The sequence below is a fragment of the Crocuta crocuta genome, unplaced genomic scaffold (assembly GCF_008692635.1).
Source record: "Crocuta crocuta isolate KB4526 unplaced genomic scaffold, BGI_CrCroc_1.0 scaffold253, whole genome shotgun sequence".
Lineage (NCBI taxonomy): Eukaryota > Metazoa > Chordata > Mammalia > Carnivora > Hyaenidae > Crocuta > Crocuta crocuta.
Genome location: NW_027529451.1, coordinates 7,194,877 through 7,219,030, shown reverse-complemented (window position 1 = coordinate 7,219,030; position 24,154 = coordinate 7,194,877). Strand labels below are relative to the sequence as shown.

The window sequence follows — 24,154 nt, the reverse complement described above, 5'->3', positions numbered from 1 at the left end:
AACAGAGGACTCATGCCCCCAGTTCAGTGATTCTGAGGGGGATTTTGTCCCCTAGGGAACATTTGGCAATGTTTAGCAACATTTTGGTTGTCACAGCTCTGGGGTGGGGGCCAAGGATGCTGTCTACAATGCATAGGACAGGCCCACTCCCCAAAGAACTATCCAATCAAAATATCAGTAGTGCTGACGTTCTGAAACCCCAATGTAGTGGTGGGGTGGTGACAATCTGGGTTGCCCCTGAAGTCAGTCAGTTGAGCAACTGACTTTGGCTCAGGTCTTGATCTCATGGTTTGTGGGTTTGAGCCCCATATCAGGCTGTGTGCTGCCAGCTCAGAGCCTGGAGCCTGCTTCAGATTCTGTCTCCTTCTCTCGCTGCCCCTCCCCTGCTCATGGTCTCTCTGAGATAAAATATTTTAAAAAATAGAGAAACCCCAATATTTAGAACCGTAACTATGTAGAACTCAGTTAATAACTTAGAAGAAACCATAGAATTGCTGAGATTCCAAAACCAGAAGCCCAAAGTTGGGGCAGCAAATCGCATACATCGTTACCAGGAATCCTTCTGGCAATGGCCTGGAACCAAGTGCCTAAGGCACATCATCTGGTGATGAGGATAAACTGGTTAAAAGCCCCAGTTAGGATGCTGTGGGATGAGTAGAAAGGAAGAGGGAGGAAGCATGACACATGACAATAGTCACAAAGATAGTCAAGGGCCTGCTATGTGAGGGACGAGCCCTTGGAAGACGCAGTCGTGTGAATGGAAGTAGCTTCTGGGACAGGCAAGATGACAACCAGGAGACGAGAGGCTTCCTGTCCAGACCACTGGAGGCATTTCATGAATCTCATATTATGGAGCTTTTGTGATTTTTTTTTTTTTAAAGGACTTGAGATTGTCATTTGAAGACAAAAAATTGGAAAATTTGTGACTTTTTCTACAATAACCAAGTGTGACTACATGGCTCAATTATGATAAATAGGATCAGGAGGCAGGAAGCTGACCTGAGTATTTTTGCTTTATTCCATCTAATAAACATTTTATTTATATAAAAGACAACAATGCATAGAATGAAAATAAGTGCTGAGACACTTGATATAAAGAGTATATAGGATTCACATTCCTATTTTAATACATGAGTACTGCTGAAGTGTTCCATAAAAGAATAAAACTTTCCCTTTATGTATAGTAGTTTAAAAAAATCAGTATTTTTAGGAACTACAGAATGTTATTCCTTGGTCTTTTTCTTGACAAAGAAAAAAAAAAGCCACAGTATCATCTGACACTACATTCCAGTTTATGCTGATGACCACCCAGAAGTGATAAAGCTCTTTTGAATCTTGGAAAATCCTATTAATGGACCAGTATTCTAGAAATTCACCACTAGAGGTCAATGAGCAACAGCTATTGAGACAGCATCAATAAGCCCTAAGGTGCAAGGAATTTCTGGGCATTTCCAAGGTACTGCAGGCAGACAGTCCTGAACTTTCTCAGCGCTGCCACCCCCTTACCCCTGCCCCATTGAGCAGGGTGCCTACAAGGTACATCTAATCCCAAATCTCAGCCTACCTGCTAAAACCTCAATGAGAGATCTTCCAAAATCCAAATGGAACGGATATGCTCACTGCCAGTCCTAATATTCCTATTTGGCTGAAAACAGGTAGCTTCAACAACATTAAAAAAAAAGAGATTATTTGCAGCATTAACATTTGTTTGTGGATTAACAAATTCCTATGGAGTATTAAAGCTCATTCTTTGTTCTTGCCCATTCGGACACAGACTTCCTAAATGCCAAAAGGGACTCGTTCCCACATTCAAGTCCTTGCTAGCAAATCCTGCAAAGGGCCGGAAGGCCGTATGGCGGAGACTGGTAACCTTGGCATAAGCTTCTAGGTAAAAGCTCCCCTCCGTAATAGATTTGGCTTAACTGAGACCACTTGAGGGGGTAACACACAGACACACACAGACACACAGACACACACAGACACAGACACACACACACACACACACAACTTAAAATCTTAACACCAGACCAGGAAGAGGGAGGGAATCAAATTCGTATGATAGAGAATGGCTGATGTAACGCACATTTCTTACAAGGGGCCTGGGTTAGGGGCAAGTTTAATTCCTAGACCAGGATGAGGCAGGCAGTGGAAAACACAAATGTTTACACTGAGAAGGAAAGCAGCTTTATAAGTGCGTCCACACCTTTGTTTTCTGAATAATGTGGACCAGGGAGAAATGGAAGCCATCTGCTATCTATCCTCACTTGGGAGAATACAGATTGTTCTTTTTTGCAAATTCTCCAAATATTTAAAAAGGGGCTCAATTTTGTCCATCGAAGTGCTGGCCAAGCAAAACACGTGTTCTGTGCCTGTGGAAACGTTTCGGACCATGGCCGTGCTGTGCTGCTAGAGTCCTGACTGGGCCAGAATGGACTAAAGCATTCAGGGGCCCAGAGAGAAGGAATCTGCTGATGTCTGCACAGAAAGCTAGAGACTCCAACCGAGCCTGACGAAAATCTGCACACAGTGAACCCTGGCAAGGAGATTCATTCCCTTTAAGGAAAGGGAATATGGGTGGAAGTAGAGAAGAGTAACATAGATAGATATAGCAAGGAGAATAAAAACAACGAAAGCATTATCTCTCATTAGTAGAATATGTGGCCATTTCGTAAGTGGGGAAATCTGTTCTGATTTTTATGCGTGTGAAGCCTGGGCAGCTCAAAACCTTGAAGCTCTTAGAGACAGGACAGAGTTTCTGAGCTGGTTGAGGAAGGAGGCTCACAAACAGACTGTGGGCTTGAATCTCAAGTGAAAAGTCCAGGAGACACAGTGGCACACAGGAACCCCAGGATCTCATCCCCAAAAAGCGAGACTCTAATTAGCTGCATGGCCGGCAAAGGACCCACGCACGCAGAATTGTTATTTTGCAAAAGCGAGTGCAGCGTGGCTGGAGCAGGCGTGAGACTCGGAGCCCCTCTCCTCACGCAGAGCCCCACCCCCCTCACCTCGTGTGGCCAGAGAACCAGAGCACGTGTGATTGTCAAGTGCTAATGCTGTCACGGATCCCTTCCTTCTGTGCCTGGTTCGGGAGCTCTCCAAACAAACCGATTTCCTGGGATATTTGATCTTTTTTCCTTGTCTCTTTCCAGAGTATGGCTGTATATATATATAGATATAGACATATATAGATATATATAAAACATAGCTATTCCATATTTATATACAGGCATTAATAAAGTGCAAATGTTATTGGCTATTGTAAAAATCAATCTCATTTCCTGAGGAAGTGCTAACACAGCTTATCCTATGACAATGTCAAAGGCATAGAATGCTTCATGTCACCCACTCCCTGCTGCTGCTGTTTCTGCTTATGCCCACAACTCACAGGGAGGGGAGTGACCCCCTGGGCTTCCAGGAAGCATTGGTTCAGGATCAGGGGCAACTTCCTGCCGCCCCTGTTCTTTGGTGACAGGGGCAGCCTCTTTAGATGAGCCCAGCCTGCCCCGGGAAGAGCTATTTGGTAGTGTTCAACGAGCCATCTTCGGGAATCTTCTCCTCAGAGCAGCTCCTCCCTGAGAGCCGGTCCAGGTGCTCCAGTTCGCTGAAGCGCTCCGCCACACACTGGGCCGTGAGTCGGGCCTCCGGATCATGGTCCCAGCACTCGGTCAGAGTCTCACATACCATCTGGATGCCCTACAGTGGGAGAGAAGTCACAGGCATGCTGAGCTGCTGGTCTGTGGGGATCCTTGCAGGGCGGGGTAGTCTACTGACCTCGCCCCTGCGGTGCAGGCTGGGTACCAAAGAGCCCGTGCATTCATGCATCCTGACTCGGGGCCGGCCACTTGATCATGACAGGTCATGAAGGGAGAGCCAGCACATCTGATCATGACAAGGACTCTCCAGAAAGCCTCTGGGGTACAGTAGCATCCCCAGTGTCAGAGAACTCCCAAGAAGTGGCCCCTCATCCTGTCACACCTTCCTAATTTTTTAGAGCAGTTTTTGGCTTTGTTTAGGGTGGTTTTAGGGTCAGAGCAAAACAAGATGTCCCCTGGACATCTTGTATCATGTGGTACATTTAGTCCAGTCAATGGACCAGCACGGACAGGTCACTACCAACGGAAGTCCATGGTTTATACTGGGGTATACACTGGGGTTCTGACAAATGTACACTGACAGGTATGCACCACTGTGGTGTATATCTAGCCTTCACTGGATAAGGGACCACAGAATAGGTCCCTGCTCTAAAATCCTCTGCCCCCCCACCCCACTTCTACCTCTTTCCTTGAGCCCTTAGGGTCTCTGTGGTTTTGCCTTCTGAGAGTATCTTATAGTTGGAATCATATACGCATTTCTATTTAAACAGGTTTGAATACCCAGACAGAGTCAAGTCCAGGCTTTGGACTGGTTTCATCCTGTAAATTCACACGTTCTGTGGACAGTTTCTGGCAGCTGCCAAGGATGGCCCCTTGTGCCCCATCCTCCCTCCCACCCCCACCCGGCAACATCAGGCTATACCTTAGGGAGCAGCTGTCTTTGGGAGTCAGCCGTGCTAGACTCTAGGCTGTCTGAAGGTTTCATCCAACCCCATAAAGACCTCATTCAAAAGGTCCATTCAGAAAGTGCTGCCCAATATGGTGGCAAGGGTCTTCTCTCGTGGCTGTAATTTTTCTTCAGCAATGCAAACGTGTTTATTGTTTCAAGTCCTTTCTGGTGACCAAGCAGGCAGGGGTTACGTAGATGGGCAGACAGAGAGAGTGCTCCTGGTGGTGAGAGGCTCCCCACGGTCACTGGTGATCTTTCATCCAAGTGCCCCAGGTGACCACAAGTACCCCAGCACTGCCCCAGAGAGCCGGCACTCTGCTCTTCCACATCTACTACAAGTAACTTTCCCAGCACACCTAGGGGGCCTCTCCCTCCCTTCCCGCCCTGTGAGTGGATTCATGATGTTGAATTAATTGTATAATTCACCTAATTGATGGTATTGATTGATGGCCTGTTAAGAGTGGAGCGGTATTGTTGGTAGACAAGTTACATTTATTTTATTCTGGCACTGTAATTACAGGCAGTAAATTAAATTAAATATTAAGCATTAACTTGAAATCAATAGGGCAACAAATCTCATTAAGAGAAAAAATGTATTATGCAAATTCTTTCCAGAATTTTATCATCATGAATAATGGCTTCATTATAAGAGTCGTACAGCAGAGGAGGCAACAGAGTTTGAAAGAAATAACACCAGTGCCTCCTGACTTCAGAGGGAGCACGAAACAGCCTTGCGTTTTCAGCCAAAGAGGGTTTGCCCGACACCCTGGGGAAGGCTGGTGCTAGCTCTACCCCAGCTTGATGAGGGTCTGTCTGCTGAAGTGGGTCCAGGCCAGGACTGGCATTGGACCGGGCTTCCTGTTCTTTCTGTCTACCCGATGTGACTGTGCGAGATTTGTTGTTTCTGTTTCTTATCTCAATTTGCCTTGCCCTTAGGAAAACCTATGACTTAGCCCAGCCTTCACTGGATAAAGGAATTCTTGCAAAGGAGGCAATCAAAGGATTTACTCTGTAGAAAGATGGGCTGTGTCAGTGAGATGAGATGGGAATACACTGTTCCCTCTCCTTCCGTCATGCTCTCTCCCGAGGATGCCATGCTGCTCTTTCGCCCTGCCAACCTATCACTTTCTTCTTCTTCTCTGATCACCACTCTCATCGAAATGTCCCCAAACCAAGAACTTGGACAGTTCTCCTTCACCCTATAATTCCAGCACCACTGGCCTTCCATAGATGGCCTTGCCTACCATCTCTTGGGAAAAAAAAAAAGGCAGCAGCCCTGACGATGTTCCTTAAGGACAGATTTCCTATTTGTTCACTTGTACCTTCTTATTTCTCCTGGCTTTCTTTTATTCCAGACCTGGTCTCCCCCACCCTGTGTGTACAGCCTGTGCACAGCCGCGAGCACACGGCAGAAACCTCCCCCTCCCCCCTGGTCCCACTGGTTGGCAAATTCTGGTTACTTCTCACTCTGCTAAGTATTTCCTTCTAGAGCTGAAGATTCCCAGGAGAAAATATCTGGAACCCAGAAAGGGACAAAACATAACCGCAAAGGCTTGGGGGCAAGAGGCAGAGGCTGCAAACAAAATATTTTAACCCGGGCCNTCTATTAAGTGTATTTTATTTATTTATTTATTTATTTATTTATTTTTTACAAATAGTTTATTGTCAAATTAGTTTCCACATAACATCCAGTGCTCATCCCCACAAGTGCCTGGAGAGCACTCTTTGAATGGTACGCCTACCTGCTGGTTGGAACTTACAGTAAGGAGTCCACTTTAGTGACATTTTCTTTATAAACAAAACCTAACAGGTTTTGGAGGGAGGGAACTGCTGCCAGATTGAAGCCCAAGCTCCCAAAATTCTCTTCTGTAACAGAGGCCACTTCAGACAAATCTGATGCTTCCTTCAAAATGGCCACTCCTTACCTGGTGGTTGAGCCAGGAGCTGGGAATTTCCGGTCGTCCTCGGTCTCTCAGCACATTGTCCTTCATGCTCTCAACACATGGATGCTCCCGCACTTTGGAACCGAATGGAGGCTCGTAATCTTTCACCTCTGTTGAAGAGAAGGGGTGAACACAGGGCCATTGAGAAGGGTGTGTGTAGCATGGGGACAAGAAGGAGTGGAGAGGGCTGGGAGTGGAGAGCCTGAGGCACTGCGCTGCAAAATATATCTGTGATTCCTCTGGGAGCAATGGTTTAAGAAGAGTGGATTAAAATAATAAAGAGGGAGCAGTTGTGGAAAGAGCCAGAGAAATGGTTAATAGATAACTGTTGAGCTCTTGCTGCGTGCTAGGTACTGTGCTAATGGCTGGGGACATTGAAGAATGAGACCAACAAGGTCACTTGGCTTCCATTTCAATGCAGCCATTCACGGAGGGGCGATGTTGCCCCAAGAGGCAACACTGGTTCTTGGGAGGTGGAGAAATCTTACACACTACAATGGTTCACAGCCCTATGAAGGTCCCCAGGATGCACACAGGTTTAACAGGTGGTGGCAAACTTCATGGGGATACCCAACCGAAAAATGGATGAAATTCTGACACAGGTTACAATTTGGATGAGCCTCAAGCATATTATGTTAAGTGGAAGAAGGCAGTCACAAAGGAGAACTATCATCTGATTCCATTTACATGAGGTCCCTAAAATGAATTGACTAATTTATAAAGACAGACCGGTAGACTGGGGGTTGCTGGGAACTGGGGGGTGGGAGAGGGAGTAGAGATGGAGGGTTATTGTTTAATGGGTACAGAGTTTCAGTCTGTGAAGATGAGAAAGTTCTGGAAATAGATAATGGTGATGCTTAAATATCACTGTGAATGCATTTAATGTTGGTGAATTCTACACTTAAAGAAGACTGAGACAGTGAATTTTAGCTTATGTACATTTTCCCATGAAGGAAAATAGTTGATGCAGAGTACCAATTAAGAAGAAAAAAAAAAAAAGCATTGGGGCACCTGCCTGGTCCAGTGGTACAGCATGCGACTCTTGATCTCAGGGGTTATGAGTTCAAACCCCACGTCAAGTGTGGGGCCTGCTTAAAATTAAAAAAAGAAAAAAAAGAACACAAAAGAGAAGAAAAGAAAAAAGACGTCTATAAAGACTCCTTAGGATAGCAATGGTGACAAAAGTGTTGAGCAATGGTATTTCGTGGGATCAAGGAGGAGAGAGATTAACAACCTACCAACAAACAAAATTAAAAAGGTAAATTTCCTTTAGTGGCACATGTGACAAAGATGAGAAAAGAGTATAATGATGTACTCCTCCCCAGGGCTCCAGGTTTCAACTAAAGTCAATCTCTTTGTAGAAACTTCCTTGAATATCCCCCAAGACATTCCTGGCTAAATGTTCTAGGCAGAGCTCTATGTAAGCATGTATCATATTTTGATACAGCCACGTTTATTTGTCTCATCTAACAAGATTGCGCGCATCTGAGAGCAGGTTCTGACCCCTTTTTGTCGTTCTTGTATTCCTAGGAATAGTAATGGAAACGTGGCTGTCAGTTAAGCATCTGACTTTAGCTCAGTTCATGATCATGGCCCGTAAGTTCGAGCCCCCTGTTGGGCTCTGTGCTGACAGCTCAGAGCCTGGAGACTGCTTCCGATTCTCTGTCTCCCTTTCTCTCTCCACCCCTCCCCTACTTGTGTGCGCTCTCTCTCAAAAAAGTGAAAGTCAAAAAATAAATAAATAAAACCTGTCTGTGCTGAAAATGGAAGATGGGCTGTATCCAACATTTTTCTCTACAGAAAGCAGGACCTTTGGCCTTTAGCAAAATAATTTTGTTTAATGAGTAAAACTTTTAATAATTTGCCCTTCCAGGCTAAGAACTGAAGAAGCCTTTGGAGCAAATGATGTTTGGAAAATGGATCACCTGTTCTTACTTGTTTGTTTTCTCCCCTTTCCCAGACCCTGCTTGCAGATTCATCTTCTGTGTCACCTCCACCCCCTAGCCCCCAAATAGAGTATCTTTTTTCAGGAAATTTGTGATGAAGGCTTCCCATCACATTGGGATGAACACAAACCATCCTTCTATGGGCCCACTTTTGCCCTCTGGTGCCACGGCTCTTACTCCTTACTGCCTTCGAGGTGAGATCTGAGTTTTGATTTGCATAATCTTACTTCTTTCTTCCATTCCCTTATCTTCTTCTACAGACTGTACATTCCTAAGGCCTGAGGCTGAGGCTGAGGCTGGAATTGTTCTCCAATTCTCTGATCAGTGTTTAAAACCCTGTCATATACATAGCGGCATTCAACAGATAGGAGTTGGGTTGAAGTCAAACAAAAGCAGAAGACCGGTAATCAGAGCTGGTTCTCAGTACAGTTTACTCTGACCTAAATATTCTCTTCTATAAAAGGAAGGGGCTGAATTGGATGACCTCCATGTCGCCCTCTCCAGATTATTTTGTAATCCAACCTAATCAAATAATACTATGCCTTCTGAGTGCCATGTCTTGAGGTACGTATATTCTAATACAATATAATGGGATACGATTTGTATATGATATAAAGTATTCCTTAGATAACATATCAGTCCACATACTCTCCATTTCCAACTGTTTTGGCTGCCACAGCTGGCATTGTTGGCTCCCTGCCTCTGTCCCTTAACCAAGCCAAGAGCACCAGACCCCAGCTGCCACAGGTGTTGAGTCCCAAGGGCCCACAAGTTCACACTTCTCTGGAGGATTGCTCTCTGCTGATGAGAGCTGCCAAGCCTGGAGACTTCCAGAAAGCCTCATCCCCAGAGGCGGCCTACGGCCAGTGATAAATTAATGTGGGAGTTTTAACAGTCTAACCCTCTTGCCTCTGCAAGGACATAACCGTGGTACAATTTATACTCCAGAGATGAAGGCGATGAGGCTGAGGCTGGCCCTCTCCTGAAACTACACGCTTGGTGAGTTTCTCCCCTTCCTGCTTCTCTTACTCGCTTCTTCTGAGACCTCATCCTCAGGAAACCACTGCACAAAACTCCTTGTTTCAGATCAGTTCTAGTAAACTGGTCTAAGAGAGCAGTCAAGGAAGTGTTCTCCCTATAGGTCAATCTCTCGGCTAAACAAGACCACCTGACTGTGGTTGCAAACCCACCCTGAGGAAGCCTTGACGAGGCGGCATCTTGAGAAAGTGAACGTACTAACTCATCAACAATTCCCACAGCGAGTACTCAGAGAGGGGTGGGCGGTGACCTCAGTCTGGGAAGGAAAATGGTGGGATCAGAATCAATCCCAGGTATCAGCCTCATGGCTAAGATTTCTACAGAACAAAGAAATATACAACCCAGGGCCAATTTATTTAATTTCCAGTTCAAATCTTCAATGTCCCATAAACCACAGTGTCTAACTTTATAAGGTCTGTGGGGACTAACACAGCTTTCCATGGGGAATGGGGGAAAGTGGAGGATGGGAGAGGGCATTAGGCATGGGCTTGTTTTCTGCTTAAAGAAAACATAATGAATGCCCCTTTGGAAAAGAAGACAAAGGTGACAGTCCTTTCCCAGAGTGAAGAGAATGTGAACTGGATTACTTCCTACTTTTCCTAAAACCTTGGAAAGTTGTGAGATTTGTGAGATTCCCTAGTATCCCCAGGGGGTATGAGGCCTGTTTCCAGTCTGTGACTTGTGGGAGATTATGTAGGCTAGCGAGGTCAAGGGCAGTCTGAAGGTGGCTGGCAAAGAATGGACTCTCTGAGCCAAACTGGGAGAGTGTGAATCTATGAATCTCCCTTTTAAGTTTGAGTTAGACAAGTCTGGTGTGCCTGGGTGGCTTCGTCAGTTAAGCGTCCAACTTCAGCTCAGGTCATGATGTCACAGTTCAGGAGTTCAAGCCCCGCACTGGGCTCACTGCTGTCAGTGCAGAGCCGGCTTTGGGTCCTCTGTCCCCCTCTCCCTGCCCCTTCCCCATCTGTACACTCTCTCTCAAAAATAAATGAACATTAAAAAAAATTAGACAAGTCTGGGTGAGCATGATGTGACCCAAACTGGCACACCTCCATCCCTTAACATGGATATAGTCTTTCCAGTGAGGAAACAGGATGGAGACTTAAAGTATATGCATGTTTAAAAAAAATAAATAAAAATACAGTGTATGCATATTTTACGCTGACCTTTCGTCAACTCCTGGTGAATGTCATAATGATATAATATATATTTTCCAAAATAGTTAAGTGGGCTTTTTGTCTTATTGAGGAGTTTTGCGATTCCTCTTTCTTTGCTTTTTGTCCTCAGTTTAAACGTGTCACTCCCACCCACTGTTTTAATCATGCCCTATAACATGCAGAGATGACCTATGTGTGGCAGCGTGTGTCCGTCTGCCTCTCAGTCCCTGGCTTGAATATCTATCTGATTGTGGCCATTCTTTCTTCCTTTTTGTGGCTGTTAAGGCAATGCCTTCTCGGGACTCTATCAGGGTGCAGGGGACAACCACGGACAGGCGTTACCAGAGAGTATGTTTCTTCCTGGAAGCCAGATGTTAACCGCTTCTCAGGTCTGCCCAGAGGCCCTCAGGATACTGCACGCATTTCCTTTGCCTGGGTAGAGAAGGTGGCCACAGATACCCATGGAGAGGCCTAAGCCCTGGGGCAGGTGGTTGAGGGCAGGAGGCCTCTGTCAGCCAGGTGGGCATCAACGGTCCTTCCTGGGATGACACCTCCAACCCCTGAAACCCAGCTGGTCCGGGGAATCAAGCAGAGGTGGTGACTGGCCAGTCCAGAGAGTGGTTTTCAGCTCCAACTTCTCCCGTGTTTCCAGGCAGCTTGGGGCTGATGCTTTGTCCACTCTGGCAAAATCGCTGGGTCCAAATTCCATGTCTTTTATCCTAGTCTATTTACCTTTTATCCTTATCTATTTCTTACGTTGGTGCTTAAAAAGTTTTTAGGTTAGAAAATGCATGTGATTAAAACTCCGAAATTACTAAGAAGATGGATATGGGCAAAAAAAATCTCTGTCCCATGCCTCATCCTTCATCTCACAAAGGTGACTTAGGTCGAATGCTGGGATTGAAAGCGATTAAGGGCATCTGGGTGGCTCCATCGGGTGAGCATCGGGCTCTTGACCTAGGCTGAGGTCATGATCTCACGGCTGGTGAATTCAAGCCCTGAGTCTGGCTCCATGCTGACAGCCTAGAGCCTGCTTGGGGTTCTCTCTCTCCCTCTCTCTGTGCCCCTCCCCCACTCACACACATGCTCTTCCCTTTCTTCACCCCCAGTTCACCGGGGACTGAAGCTTGTGTAGAACACTATAGAAACAAATTACAAGAATGAATGCCATCCTGGGGCCTGGGCAAGACCGGATTGCTATCAGAGTCACTACCTACCGGCCCTGGCCTCATCGTGTCGCAAATCTGAAACAACCCAGGGCCGGCGCCCTCTGCAGCCCACACTCACGGCGGGACTGCTGTACGTGGTTTACAAGAAGAGGAGTTGCGTCTTGACAGAGGAAGTGAACACAAGCTATTAAACATACTTTAAACATTTCAAATGAGTCAGACAGAGAATGCTAAGAGGAGTCTTGAAAGATGTGATCCAACACTTCATTTTACAGTTGCGAAAACCAAGGCCAGAGAGCAGCCCTGGATTCCGGGAAGGGCAGTCAGAATCGTGGGCGATGTTACTGCTCCTCGGATGCACCAGCGCTGCCTTTTTAGGAAGCCTGCACGCTCTCTCCTCTCTATGAAGCATTTCAGAGAGTTCTCTCTCCCCCATCCAGAACAACTTCAGCTGGGACAGCCCCAGGTGGGAGCATGCCTGTCACCAATGGGACGAACGTGGTCCTCCCTGCCATGGCCAGCCCCTCTGTGCCGCATGGCTCTGAGACTGGGAGCCTTATGGAAGCTACTGGATGGTTATAAATTGTAATTTCAAAACAAGTTATGCGAAAAAAATTCAAAAAGCAAACAAAAGAACCCCTACTGATTGTAAAGAGCAGCCTTCTTCACCCTAACTGCTATTATTTACCACCCTGGAACCCCAACACTGGTCCATTTTGGGTTTTGGTGAAGAAGGTGGGCTGGCGGCGAAAGAGGTGGGGGAAAAAGGAGCCTGTCACAACTTGTGTCACAAGGGCCAGATTGGGGCAGGGTTGGATGTGGAGATAATGCATGGTTTTGTAGAGTTCCTGTTTGCACATTTGATCAAACGATGCCTAGGCTCGGGCCTCCCTTCTGTGAAGAACTGCACAGCAAGTCAGTTAAGGGGTGGGTAGGCTCCCTGCACTGTTACTTGGTATATCCAGACGCCCATTGGCCACACAGCTGTCCATGTCCGCTGGCCCAACCCACGTGGCACATGGCGGACGGGTTGGGTTCACCTTCCCAATGTGCCCCAGGAGCAACCTTCAACCACAATGGCTGTGGTTTGGAAGTAAAGGCCCAGCGTGCTCAGGGGCAGGTGGTGTGAGGCCAAGGCGTGTTGGAGTCCGCACCCGGGGTCCCCAGCAGGGCGATGTCCCCAGCTGTCTGCGGCAATGCCCTGCTTGATAACATGCCATTTCTGGGCTTCCTTCCCTTTCCTGACTCACTTCCCCGTCCGCTGAATGGCATTTCCTGAGATCTCTTCCCGAAGAAACCACTTAGACTGGATTCTCATTCTGGGCTCAGAGGCACCTAACCCAAGGCGGGCTTCCACACAGCAGAACGGTTCACTCTAACCCAGTCTCGGGCCCACTCTTGTGCTGCTTCCCACATCAGGTGCTCCGAGGCCCACCACCTCAGGATCTCCCTGACTGCCTCAAACACCTTTTCTAAGAAACTTCTTAATTGGGAACGCCTTCGTCTCCTTCCCAACTGCCCTTCCCCAGGCGTTCCCCCCAGAGTCTTTCCACTGCACTCCCAGACCCCTGAAGCTTCCTTTAATTTCTCTCAGAAGGCTCTTCAGAGAAACCATGCTCGCCTCTCTCCCCCCTGGTTCTGCGCACAGAGAGGGCCGGTCTCTGGGATATGCTGCTCTTCCTCTGGAAGCCGGCATCTGGAACACAGCTGTTGTTTTGATGTCGTTACAGCTTCACAGAGTGGCGGTGCTGCTGACAGTTGTCCCCGAAGCGGCACCCCTGAGTTTCATATCTGCTTCCAGATTATGCTCCCCTGAAACCCAGGAAAGCTTCAAGCGCCTCTTATCCTGTCTCTCTCCAGCCCTCCTCCCCGACCCCTCTTTGTTGTTTTGTGCTCTCTCTTGCCTTTCTTTTTGGTTCATGTCTACTCTGTTTTGCGAGCCTGTGGTGAGCAGACACTGGGCTTACGAACCATCTCTTCTCTTGTCAAATGCCTGCTTCGCCGGCTACTGTATGTCAGCTTCTACTCAAAGGCCTCAGTGGCCAGGGATTTATTTGGAAGTCGGTTTGCCTGTCGGTCCGTTTTGGCTGGGGTTTTGGCTGGGGGTGATGTGGATATTGTGTCTGCCGTGCTTGCCAGAGGGGGGCCCCTGAAAGGGTCCCCACCGTCATCCGCTTCCCACACACCACGAACGCTCGTATGAACACCAAGTAAACCAAACGCCAGACAGAGATTTCTTTGTAAAGCAGAGCCAGGCTCCCGGTCTGTCCTTGCTGAAGGATGATTTCAGGATTTATCCTCCTTTGTAAGACGACAGCAGTGGGCCAATCACCTCCTATCTGGCTCCTTCTTCGAACCACTCTCCAAGACCTGTTTTCTTGATTCCACGTTCTTTCAGATGATCCAAGTATCCGAGATGATGCCCTCTGTCACGATCTGTCGTCCTTAACTCTCTATTCTCCTTTCTAAATTCATATTTGCCTTCTCCCACCCCAGGGTTGTATCATGTTATCTATATGTTCATCACCCGTCTTTCTAGAATATTAGTTCTTCACAGACTCCTTGTCCCTGGAGGGCAGAGGCTGTATTTTTTCTGTTTTTTGTTTGTTTTTCCACTGCTGTGTCCTTAGCATTTTGAATAATGCCTGCCATGCAATTGGTACTCAATAGACATTTGTTGAGAGAAGGAATGAATGAATAAACAGATCTTCAGAGTAATAAGGATAAGGAAGTCATCTCAGACTTTAAGGCACTGAGCCTGTTACGTGGTCAGAAGTTAAGAAAGAGCTTATGAATCTGTTAACAGAGATGCATCCAGAGAAGACAGGAGAGTCCATCCCTGGAGACTTTCATGACTGGGGCCATCATTGAATGTTCCTCAAGTGTGCTACTGTCTTGCTGGCTACTCCCAGAAAGACCCTGAATTCAAGGCCAGGACAAGGTACCACTGGCTACCCAATCCATGATGTCCTCTCTTTAAGATGTGCTCCATTGGTCAGGCCAGCAGTGTTGCGCCCACATGGCTTTCCCACTTCCTGAAGCCTCAGTTTTCCCATCTGTAAAATGGGGCATCTAATAACAGTGCTTACTTTAGAGTGCTTGGTAGACTGGATGAGCTGCCCCATGAAGCAAGTGCACAGGGAACGGTGGCTGCTACTCCTTTGTGGCTTCCTTCGTGGTCAAACCTGCTTCTGCCAGGACGCCTTTCCCCTTGGACCACCCTCTTCAATTACTGCAGCCCATCTCTTGAGCTCCTCCGTGAGAAGGGAACTGTATCAGTGGCTTCAGAAGAGTGCTATTATCAACTGTTGGCATTTCCTCATCTGATAAGAGAGACTTGTCCACCATAGTGGTGGTAGTGCTCTATCTTTCTCTGTTCCCCCTGAACTGCCTTGCAGAGTGGAGAGGCTGATAAAGAAGTAACTCAGAGGACAGTCCTAAGTCTTATGCATCCTTCCAGAGCTGACCTGACCCTCCCTGACCGACCCTGCTGTCTCACTCCCTTCAGCTGACATGTGCTTTCAGTGCCCCATGTCCTTGCCTTACCTTCCTGCAGCACTGGTCACAACTGACCCGCACTTGCATGCTTAGAAGTCTATTTCAGCCCCAGTTAATAGCATGAGACCAAGCCTAGGGTTGAGACGTAAAAGGCATTCATAGAAGATGTGCTGTGTGGAACAACAGTACTATGTGGACAGGAGACTAGAAAGGCGAGCAAGGGCCAGGCTTAGCATTCATGTGAACAGACTGGGCTCAACCATAAGAACAGAATGGAATCCCTTCAAGGCAGGCCAGCCGGAGTTTCACATTGTAGGGACAAGACTGTCCCCTGATGCCTAGCATCTACTTCATGCAGTTAGACGCCCTGCTACTCAGGGTAAAACAGGATGGTACATTAGTTGACCTGTGTTGCAAAATACAATCTCAATCTACAGTTCATCATACTCAAGCTGCACATTCCGCATTTCCTATTTTGAAACAAGATGGCCAACAAAGGATCGTAATTACATATGTTGCATTTCAGGCGAGAGAAAAGAAGGCTTAAGCTTAAGGAAAGCTTTTTCTACATCCTGCCTTCTTTCTCAGGCCTTCAAAATTAAAGCCTAACATCAACTGGAAGGAATTATTATGGAGTTTATTTTTAAGGTAAGAAAGGTGCTGCATTTGTAAATTGTTTGAAAGTAAGGAAGAAAAAATAAAAGAAGCTTCCTGAGGGGGAGACCTGTCCTACCTGTGTTTCTACCACAGCTGGGAGGGAACGCATCTAGCTGCTGGCTTTATGTTCTTTCCACCGGGCTCCTGAGATACAGAAGCAAAGTCTTCTGAGGAGCACCTGGGTGGCTCAGTCAGCTAAGTGTCCAACTTTGGCTCAGGTCATGATCTCATGGTTTGTGAGTTTGAGCCCAGTGTTGGGCTCTGTGCAGACATCACAGATCCTCCTTGGAATTCTCTCCCTCTGTCTCTGCCTCTTCCCTGCTCAGGCTCTCTCATGTGCATTCGGTCTCTCTCTCAAAGTAAATAAACTTTAAAAGTATTATAAAAAGAAGGAAAGTCTCTGAAATTAAGATGGGGCTAAGAATCTGTCTTTAATGTTTTAAAGATATTTTACCCCCCCTTCAAAAAAGAAAAGAAAAACCTCTAAACCAAAACCAAAAACAACAACCAACCAAAAAACCAAAAACCAAAAAACAAGCAATGCTTTCCAAAAGAAGGAAAGTGACAGGGCTTAATATATGAGTTCATGCAGTAAATCAAGTGAAGTCCTTTCAGTTGGACCCGAGTGAGGACAGATAAATAATGTGAGTTTCTACAGCCTGAACGGAGATGGGAGAAACAGGACTGTGGGCTCAAGATCAAACAAAATGAGAACCGGGATGGCCTCTTTCCGGTTCCCCCAAAGCCGTCCGTTCTTATCCTAAAGGTTATGAAAGGTTTTTTGAGACTAGCTGAGCAAATGAGATCCTGTTCCTTCCTTGGGAAAACTTGTTTATCCTGTATCCGTTTTTAGACCTTGTAAAAGTTGGTGAAGTCAGTTCTCCCCCATTAGCCTGAATTCCTCCACACTCAGCAAATATCAACAGGAAAAGGCTTCAGTCATTGATAACAATGAAAGCAGGGAGCTCACACAGGGCCTTAATAAGCTGCCTGCGCTGACACAGGGAAAGACAGAGACACAATCTCCAGTTTGTGCTTATCGAATAACGGGGTTTGAAAGGATAGAAAAGATACCGAAATCTAGGTAAATTTATTTTGACAGTGACAACAGCACCATCTCTTTACAACTCAAACCGGTCTAAGGGTTCATTTTGGAACTGTCAAAGCTTTCAAGCAGAAGATTATTCTTGGTGGCTGAAACTTGGTGAGACAAATTTCATGGTGCAAGGAAAAGCCATGTTAGTTTTGGAGATGCCATGAGGCAAGGAACCCAGGCGAGCAGCAGCAAATAGTGGGGTTGGCCAGACAGGAAGTGCCGTCCCCACACAGGGGCCCAGGCAGATAGGTGATGGGTTTAAGTACTTTAAAATATTTTGAAAAACCCAAATCAGATACTTTTCCAAATAACATTATCTGTTTGATAAACAGAAGGGATTCTTATAAATGACACTAGTATTTATCTCTTGCCCGATATTTAAATATCTGTGGTGAGATGTGTCAAGAGAAAAGTAATTAGACTTTAGAAAAGGGGATAGAAAGCTTTCTGCTCCCTACATGCTTCCAACGGAAAAATCTAGGCTTTTTTAGCACAGTTCCCAACCATTCTGGAATGGCTGTGTACTAACAGACCCTGACTAGCTCTCACTGTGGGGTGAGCTCCGTTGTACCCCTGGAATCATGCTTGAAGCAAACATAGCATCGTTTTGAAGACACGTCTACCCTTGAGCCGTGAAGGCAGTCCATACATACCTCCCACCGCATTACAGCGCGATGTCATTTCCCAGAGTACCAGAGCCATCGAGTAGACATCCGTCTGCTTAAAGGATTCAACATTCTCCAAATTCATCCTGGATTCTAGGACTTCTGGAGCCATGTATCTCGCAGTTCCCACCTAGAGTGAAAACAGACATTGAGACCATCATGTAATCCGGCTGCATTTTTAGTCTAAAAATATGACTGATGTTTGTGCTCTCATATACACAAACTCTGAAAAGCACAACACTCTTTAAACCATGAGACTGACACTGAGAGGTACACCTTCTGAAATTATTTTTAAAAATAGGATTTCTCTTCCTGAAAACACTTCTAAAAATATAAACAAAGCGTGCCAAAATAAGGAAATGCCAAACCCCGGGGCTGCTTTCTCGAACTTTGTGATATATGTCATCGTATTAAACAACAATCTGGGAGACAACATCTGCAATATGTTGGAACTTTATTTTTGTTTTTGCAAATAACTGTCGTCTCATTACTGAAACACCAAGATTTATGGTGAAAGTAAGAATAAGTGCCATTAGTTTCTGACACATAAGGATGGTTTTGATCTTTTTTGTTTACTCCATGGTGCGTCCTAGTGTGCCACGAATGAAGTATACCTTCATAAAATCTCTACTAAACTAAGCTGTGTGAAAGCATTTCTCCAGGAGAAGGCCAAATCTAGATCATTTGATACTTTGGATGGCTATGCCGTGTGATTTTGTTTGGACAATGGCCAATAATGTGAGAACATTGGTATACACAGGATAAAAGGAGAAAGATATTTCTAGGGAAGCAGTAATGTATGTGTGATTTTGCTGTATGTATAGCTTAACTAAGGAACCATGAAGTCCTACCTTTTCAAGAACCTAAGGTAGGTCAAGTGAGTTGACATTATTATCCCAAGGAACATTTCTTAATGGTTGTATTAGAAGAAAAGTTTTCTTTTTAAGAGGACATTGCATGACTCACTACCCTGCCATATTGATGTGTCCATATTTCATTCACTATGTTTACCTCAACAATGCCTGTAGACCAAGCAGTAACTGAGTGCTTAGAAGCACATACCCCCAGCTTCTTAGAGGAAATAGGAGTGCTTTCTGGACTCTACTATAATCCACATCGAGCTTCCAATGTATGAAAACACGGGGCACCATCATTCATAAGGGATGACTTGGTAATTTCTAGTGACTTTCCAAATACCTCCTTACCCCCAAAGATTTCTATTTTAGTCTTTGCGATGCTTCTAAAAAAATGCAGAATTGTATGTTCACTCAGTTGTTGACTCACGCAAAAAGTAACTATGGGTTACTTTCACTGTTCAAGGCATTGTCCCCTAGATGTAAACAAATGGATGTGTATTTGGGCTTCAAGGAGACTGCCTTCTAGAATGGTGAAAAGAAAACAAGGTAGCTACCAATAGCACAGAGTAGGAAGGGCAGAAGAGAAGAGTAAGGGAGGGGGAAGAAATGGAGACAAAGAACTAATGGTGTTAGAAGCAATGAAAAGTACTTTGCAAATAGGAGAGAAATGAAGACTGACTCAAGGAGAAGATGGCCTGTCTTGATTTGGAAGGAGTCTGCGGAAACAGGTGGAGAAATACTGTTCGTTAGTAAAGATACCCGGGCAGAAGAGAGTGGGGCACGCCCAGGGCCACCTCCTGCCTTTGGCTACCTTCCCTAAACAGGTGTCCGAAGCATAGGGCCGTTTGAGATGGAGGACACAAGATGTGGATGGAGAGGTAGGGTGGGGCCCCCTAGGAGTAAGGGGGTCCAGGACTCACTTACCTGCCCACTGTTGGCCAGGTCATCCACAGACAGAGTTGGGTCCAGACGCAGGGAAAGCCCAAAGTCACACAGGCAGCAGGTCAGATCGTTCTTCACGAGGATATTGGAGCTCTTGAGGTCCCTGTGCACGATGGGCATCTTGGGTCTCCCGCACAGGGTGTGGTCGCTGTGCAGGTGAGCAATGCCCCGCGCGAGGGAGCTGCCGAGAGTGCGCAGGTCCTCCCAGCTGATGACGTGGCGCGTCAGGTACTCCTGTAGGTTGCCCTTGGCGTGGAAGGCCGTGATCAGCCAGTACTGCTTCCCCAGCTCTGTCTTGCGCTCCTCAGCTGTCAGGAACTGCAGTATGTTCTCGTGCTTCAGGTTGATGTCCGAGAAAATGTCCTTCTCCGTCTTCCAGGAGGCGTACTCTTCATAAGGGAAGATCTTGACCGCCACGGTCTCAAACTGTTCAGAAGTGTTCTGCTTCAGCTTGGCCTTGTAGACCTCAGCAAAGCGGCCTTTCCCCACCAGCGTGTCCAGCTCAATGGGCAGCAGCTCAGTGTTGTGGTTGATGTTGTTGGCACATGTGGAGCTGATGTCAGAGCCGTCATCTTCCAGAATGATGGCGAGGTGCTCGCTGTACTCCATGAGCTTCCGTGGCTTGCTGGTCTCCCAGGACGGGCTCAGCTTCTGCTGCCGGTGAACGCGGTAGCAGTAGAAGATGATGATGACGGCTATCGCGATTCCCAGTGGCGGCAGGAGGCTGACACCGGTCACTTGGAATATGACTAGCAACAGGTCAGGGTTGTTGGTGGCATATTCTGATGGGAACATAAAACAAGGGAGAGGAGAAATTGGGCTCAGTGGGTATGCACAGACAGGGAGTGGGTCCACGCCTTAGGCATTTAGAGGCTTTGACATCTGCATTTTGTGGATAATATACTGTCACTTTTTTTATTCCAGGGATGGAATGGGCAGTCTTCCCCACCTCTGGCCATCTAGTCAATGTCTCCTATTGTTCCCTCAAACTTGAGCTTCAATGTCACTCTCTAAAGGAAATCTAGGAAAATGGGGGAAAAGGTTTTATCTTATATATTCTCATGACACTCGACATTTTTCCTATGTGACAACTTAGCACCGTTTGAATTAAATAGCTATGACTTCAGGTATTGGTTACATATCTGCCTTTCCCTACTTCCCTCACCCTCAGCAGGCTGAGAACTCCATGCTGGCAGGGGCCGCGTCTTTCTTTGGCACTACTGTATTAAATTTTTTTTAATGTTTATTTATTTTTGAGAGGGAGAAACAGAGCACAAGTGGCGGTGGGACAGAGAGAGAGAGAGAGACAGAGACAGAGACAGAGACTGAATCAGAAGCTGGCTCCAGGCTCTGAGCTGTCAGCACAGAGCCCGAAGTGGGGCTTGAACTCAAGAGCTGCGAGATCATGACCTGAGCCAAAGTCGAACGCTTAACCGACTGAGCCACCCAGGTGCCCCAGTCTTTGGTACTATTGTAAACAGTGCCTAGCACACATCAGGTCCTCAATAAGTGCTGACTAAATGGACACAGCATTTACTAAGTGTTACCTAAGCCCAAGGCTTTGCAGGAGGCTTCAGTAATATAGAAAGAATGACAGCTCCTGCCTCCAAGTGTTTGCATATCTGGTATCTGGTGAAAATGAAGAGACTGCCACAGCTCTACCATAGTCTTTGTTCTTTTCTAAACTCTAGCTTGTCCTGTTCTGACTGGCACCCTGAAACATAGGTGGTGGGGAAAGGAGTCTATGCAAAGGGTCTCTTTGGAAGGCAGGTATATTATATCTACCCAATATCTCTTTTTATAACATGCATGTGATTTGCAATTTCATAGAATAGGAATTGTTGCAATTTCATAGAATAGCAACAGTGGAAATAGTTTTTGCTTTTTAAAAAATGTTTTAAATGCTTATTTATTTTGAGAGAGAAAAAGAGATCAGGAAAGGGTCAGAGAGAGAGAGGGAGAGAGAGAGGATCCCAAGCAGGCTCCGCACTCTCAGTGCAGAGCCTGGCACGGGGCTCAAAGTCACGAACCGCGAGATCACGACCTGAGTCAAAATCAAGAGTTGAATGCTTACCCGACTGAGCCCCCAGGGCCCCCTGCAACAGGGCAGATATTACTACAAAGGTGAGAAGAGTAAAAAGACAGGCAGCCAATTTTCTAACTTGGACAACTGAGTCATGCCCTGTGGGTTGACGGAGGAGAGCCCTCAGCCCCAGCAATGTCTTGTATGCAAACTCTGGGTCATGTGCTAGTCTTGCCTGGCTCTGGGAAGAAGAGCATCGAAGGAAACAGTCAGTGGCAGAAGACAGAGAAAGGCAGTTTTGGTTCTGTGAGAGCTCTGTGTTGGCTTGTCTCCTCTGGGCAAGAATGCCAGAATTCTACTGCCTTTATATGTCATTCATTTCCCCTCAAAGGTACCTACGCAGAAGCAGTCCTCATGATCAGACGTGAGATTCACTCATCAGACAGAGCACTGCTGGATGCCACTGTGGACACGGCGTTGCCCTCCAAGAGGTTATAACCCAGGAGAGGATCAGGGCACGTGGACAAATGCATAGTGATAACGCAGCCATCAGGGACGGGGCTGAAGGTGTGCCGCGGTCTATGTGTTGGTGGAATGGAGAAATGCTTGGAGAACCAGGGAACCCCAGTGGTAAGGACTACCTTTGGAATGGTCAACGGAAATTGGGAAAAAGTGAGTGACAACGAGACGGAATGTTATGTTAAAAAAGAAGGACGTATGATTTGAGGAAGGGCGGTTTTCCCAAACCAATGGCTCCACACAAGGAAACAGAAAGAAGAAAAGGTGGGGTAGATGACATGGAGCTGGACGCCATGTCAGAGAAAGTATCTGTAATTGTCCAAATGGCAGTTTTCACCTGCTGTAGGTGTTTGAGGAGAAAACAGTGACAAGGATACAGGCCAGGTGCAAGGGAGAGAACCGAGAATCCATTACCTAAATCATGTTTGGTATCAGTTAACAATGCCCAGTGAGAAAGGAAGCTTGGACCAAGCCAGTTTGGGTGGTTGGGTTTAACATGAGGTACCACCGAGCCTTGGGGTCAGTTCTGAGTGGAGGCTCCAATCTCCATTGCCTGTATATTCTAGATGAAAACTAGAGCTCTTAAACAGATGCCACAAGACACTGGAAAAGCAACCCCCACACATCTGGATTTCAGCAACCAAGAGGAAAAGAGTCACTATTTTGGAAAAAGATCTGTCAGTGTATTTTTACAAAAAAGAATAGGAAAAGGGAAATAATATGGTAATTGACTCTTGAGAACCCAAGTTCTTGCTCACGCTGGAAGGCATGAGTGGGACAGAGGGAGGGTGAGACACTGTAAGTGATAGTGGTACAAGGCAGTGGCAGAGAAGGCTGGAAGTGCAAATGAAGAAAGGATTCCTGTGGATGAGTATAGACTGTCCCCATCTTTCAGCAAAGTATGAGCCCGGAGAGCAAGGTTAGGGAGGGGGCAGATGAAGGAACAGAGCGGAAAACAAGATTCCCTCGCAGTAACTGCCTCTATTATCTGAAGTATCTCACGAATGCATCTGCTTCAAGCACCCACTTGTCTGTAACTACATGAGACGCCTTATAATCATACTTCAGTTTGGGGCGCCAGGGTGGCTCAGTCAGTTGAGCGTCCGGCTTCGGCTCAGGTCATGATCTCGCAGTTCGTGGGTTCGAGCCCGTGTCGGGCTCTGTGCTGACAGCTAGCTCAGAGCCTGGAGCCTGTTTCAGATTCTTTGTCTCCCTCTCTCTCTGACCCTCCCCTGCTCAAGCGGTTTTTCTCTCTCTCTCTCTCAAAAAACAAACCAACCAACCAACCTTAAAAAAAATCTTAAAAAAATAATCACACATCGGTTTGATTCCTGCATTGCTGGCTGCCCCCAAGAGAAAGCAAACTCTATATGGGTAAATCTGTGATTCAATCACCATCCTTATATCCAGTGCCAGGCCCAGGATGGTGCACTTACAGTACTCGGCAAGTGTTTGTTCCAGGAGCTGGATGGATGGTGATTTACACAGGACAAGGCAGGGTGGGCAAATCACAGCCCAGGGCCTATTTTTGTACAGCCCTGTGGTCTACAAACGTCTGTTGGTTTGTTTGTTTGTTAAAGAGCTGCTTAGAAAAAGAAAGATACTAAGATGTGCATACAACACAGATGATATCTAGCCCGGAAAGCCTAAAATACTTTCTACCTGGCTCTATATAGACAAAGTTTGCTGACCCCTCTTGTGTGGGTATTTGTTTTAACAACCTGTGAGGCATTAGCAGAATTGGGGGAGACTTCACTTTGGTCCAAGGTGAATATATTCTGTTTCACATATGGGGCAATAACACAACTAGAAAATATTAAATTTTTTTTAAAAAATGTTTACTGTATTTGAAAGAGAGAGAGACAGAGAGAGACAGAACATGGGTGGGGCAGGAGCAGAGAAAGAGGGAGACATAGCATCTGAAACGGGCTCCAGGCTCCAAGCTATCAGCACAGAGCCCGATGCGGGGCTCGAACCCACGAACCATGAGATCATGCCCTGAGCCAAAGTCGGACACTTAATGGACTGAGCCACCCAGGCTCCCTTAAAAAATACCTTTTAAAATATATAAAAATAGGGGCACCTGGGTGGCTCAGTCAGTT

The 24,154-nt window shown here is 46.4% G+C and overlaps 1 protein-coding gene across 1 annotated transcript in view; it reads right to left on the bottom strand.

The window, feature by feature from the left end:
• Nucleotides 1-1,947: 1,947 nt before the first annotated feature.
• Nucleotides 1,948-24,154, bottom strand: part of TGFBR2 (transforming growth factor beta receptor 2) — a 49,908-nt gene continuing 27,701 nt past the window's right edge. Inside the window, exons 3-6 of the mRNA XM_077760754.1 lie at nucleotides 19,493-20,292; nucleotides 17,700-17,841; nucleotides 6,468-6,595; nucleotides 1,948-3,693 (exon numbers count right to left, since the gene is read on the bottom strand). Of these exons, the coding sequence (XP_077616880.1) occupies nucleotides 3,514-3,693; nucleotides 6,468-6,595; nucleotides 17,700-17,841; nucleotides 19,493-20,292 (1,250 nt within the window). The 3' untranslated portion in view covers nucleotides 1,948-3,513. The remainder of the gene's footprint in view (nucleotides 3,694-6,467; nucleotides 6,596-17,699; nucleotides 17,842-19,492; nucleotides 20,293-24,154) is intronic.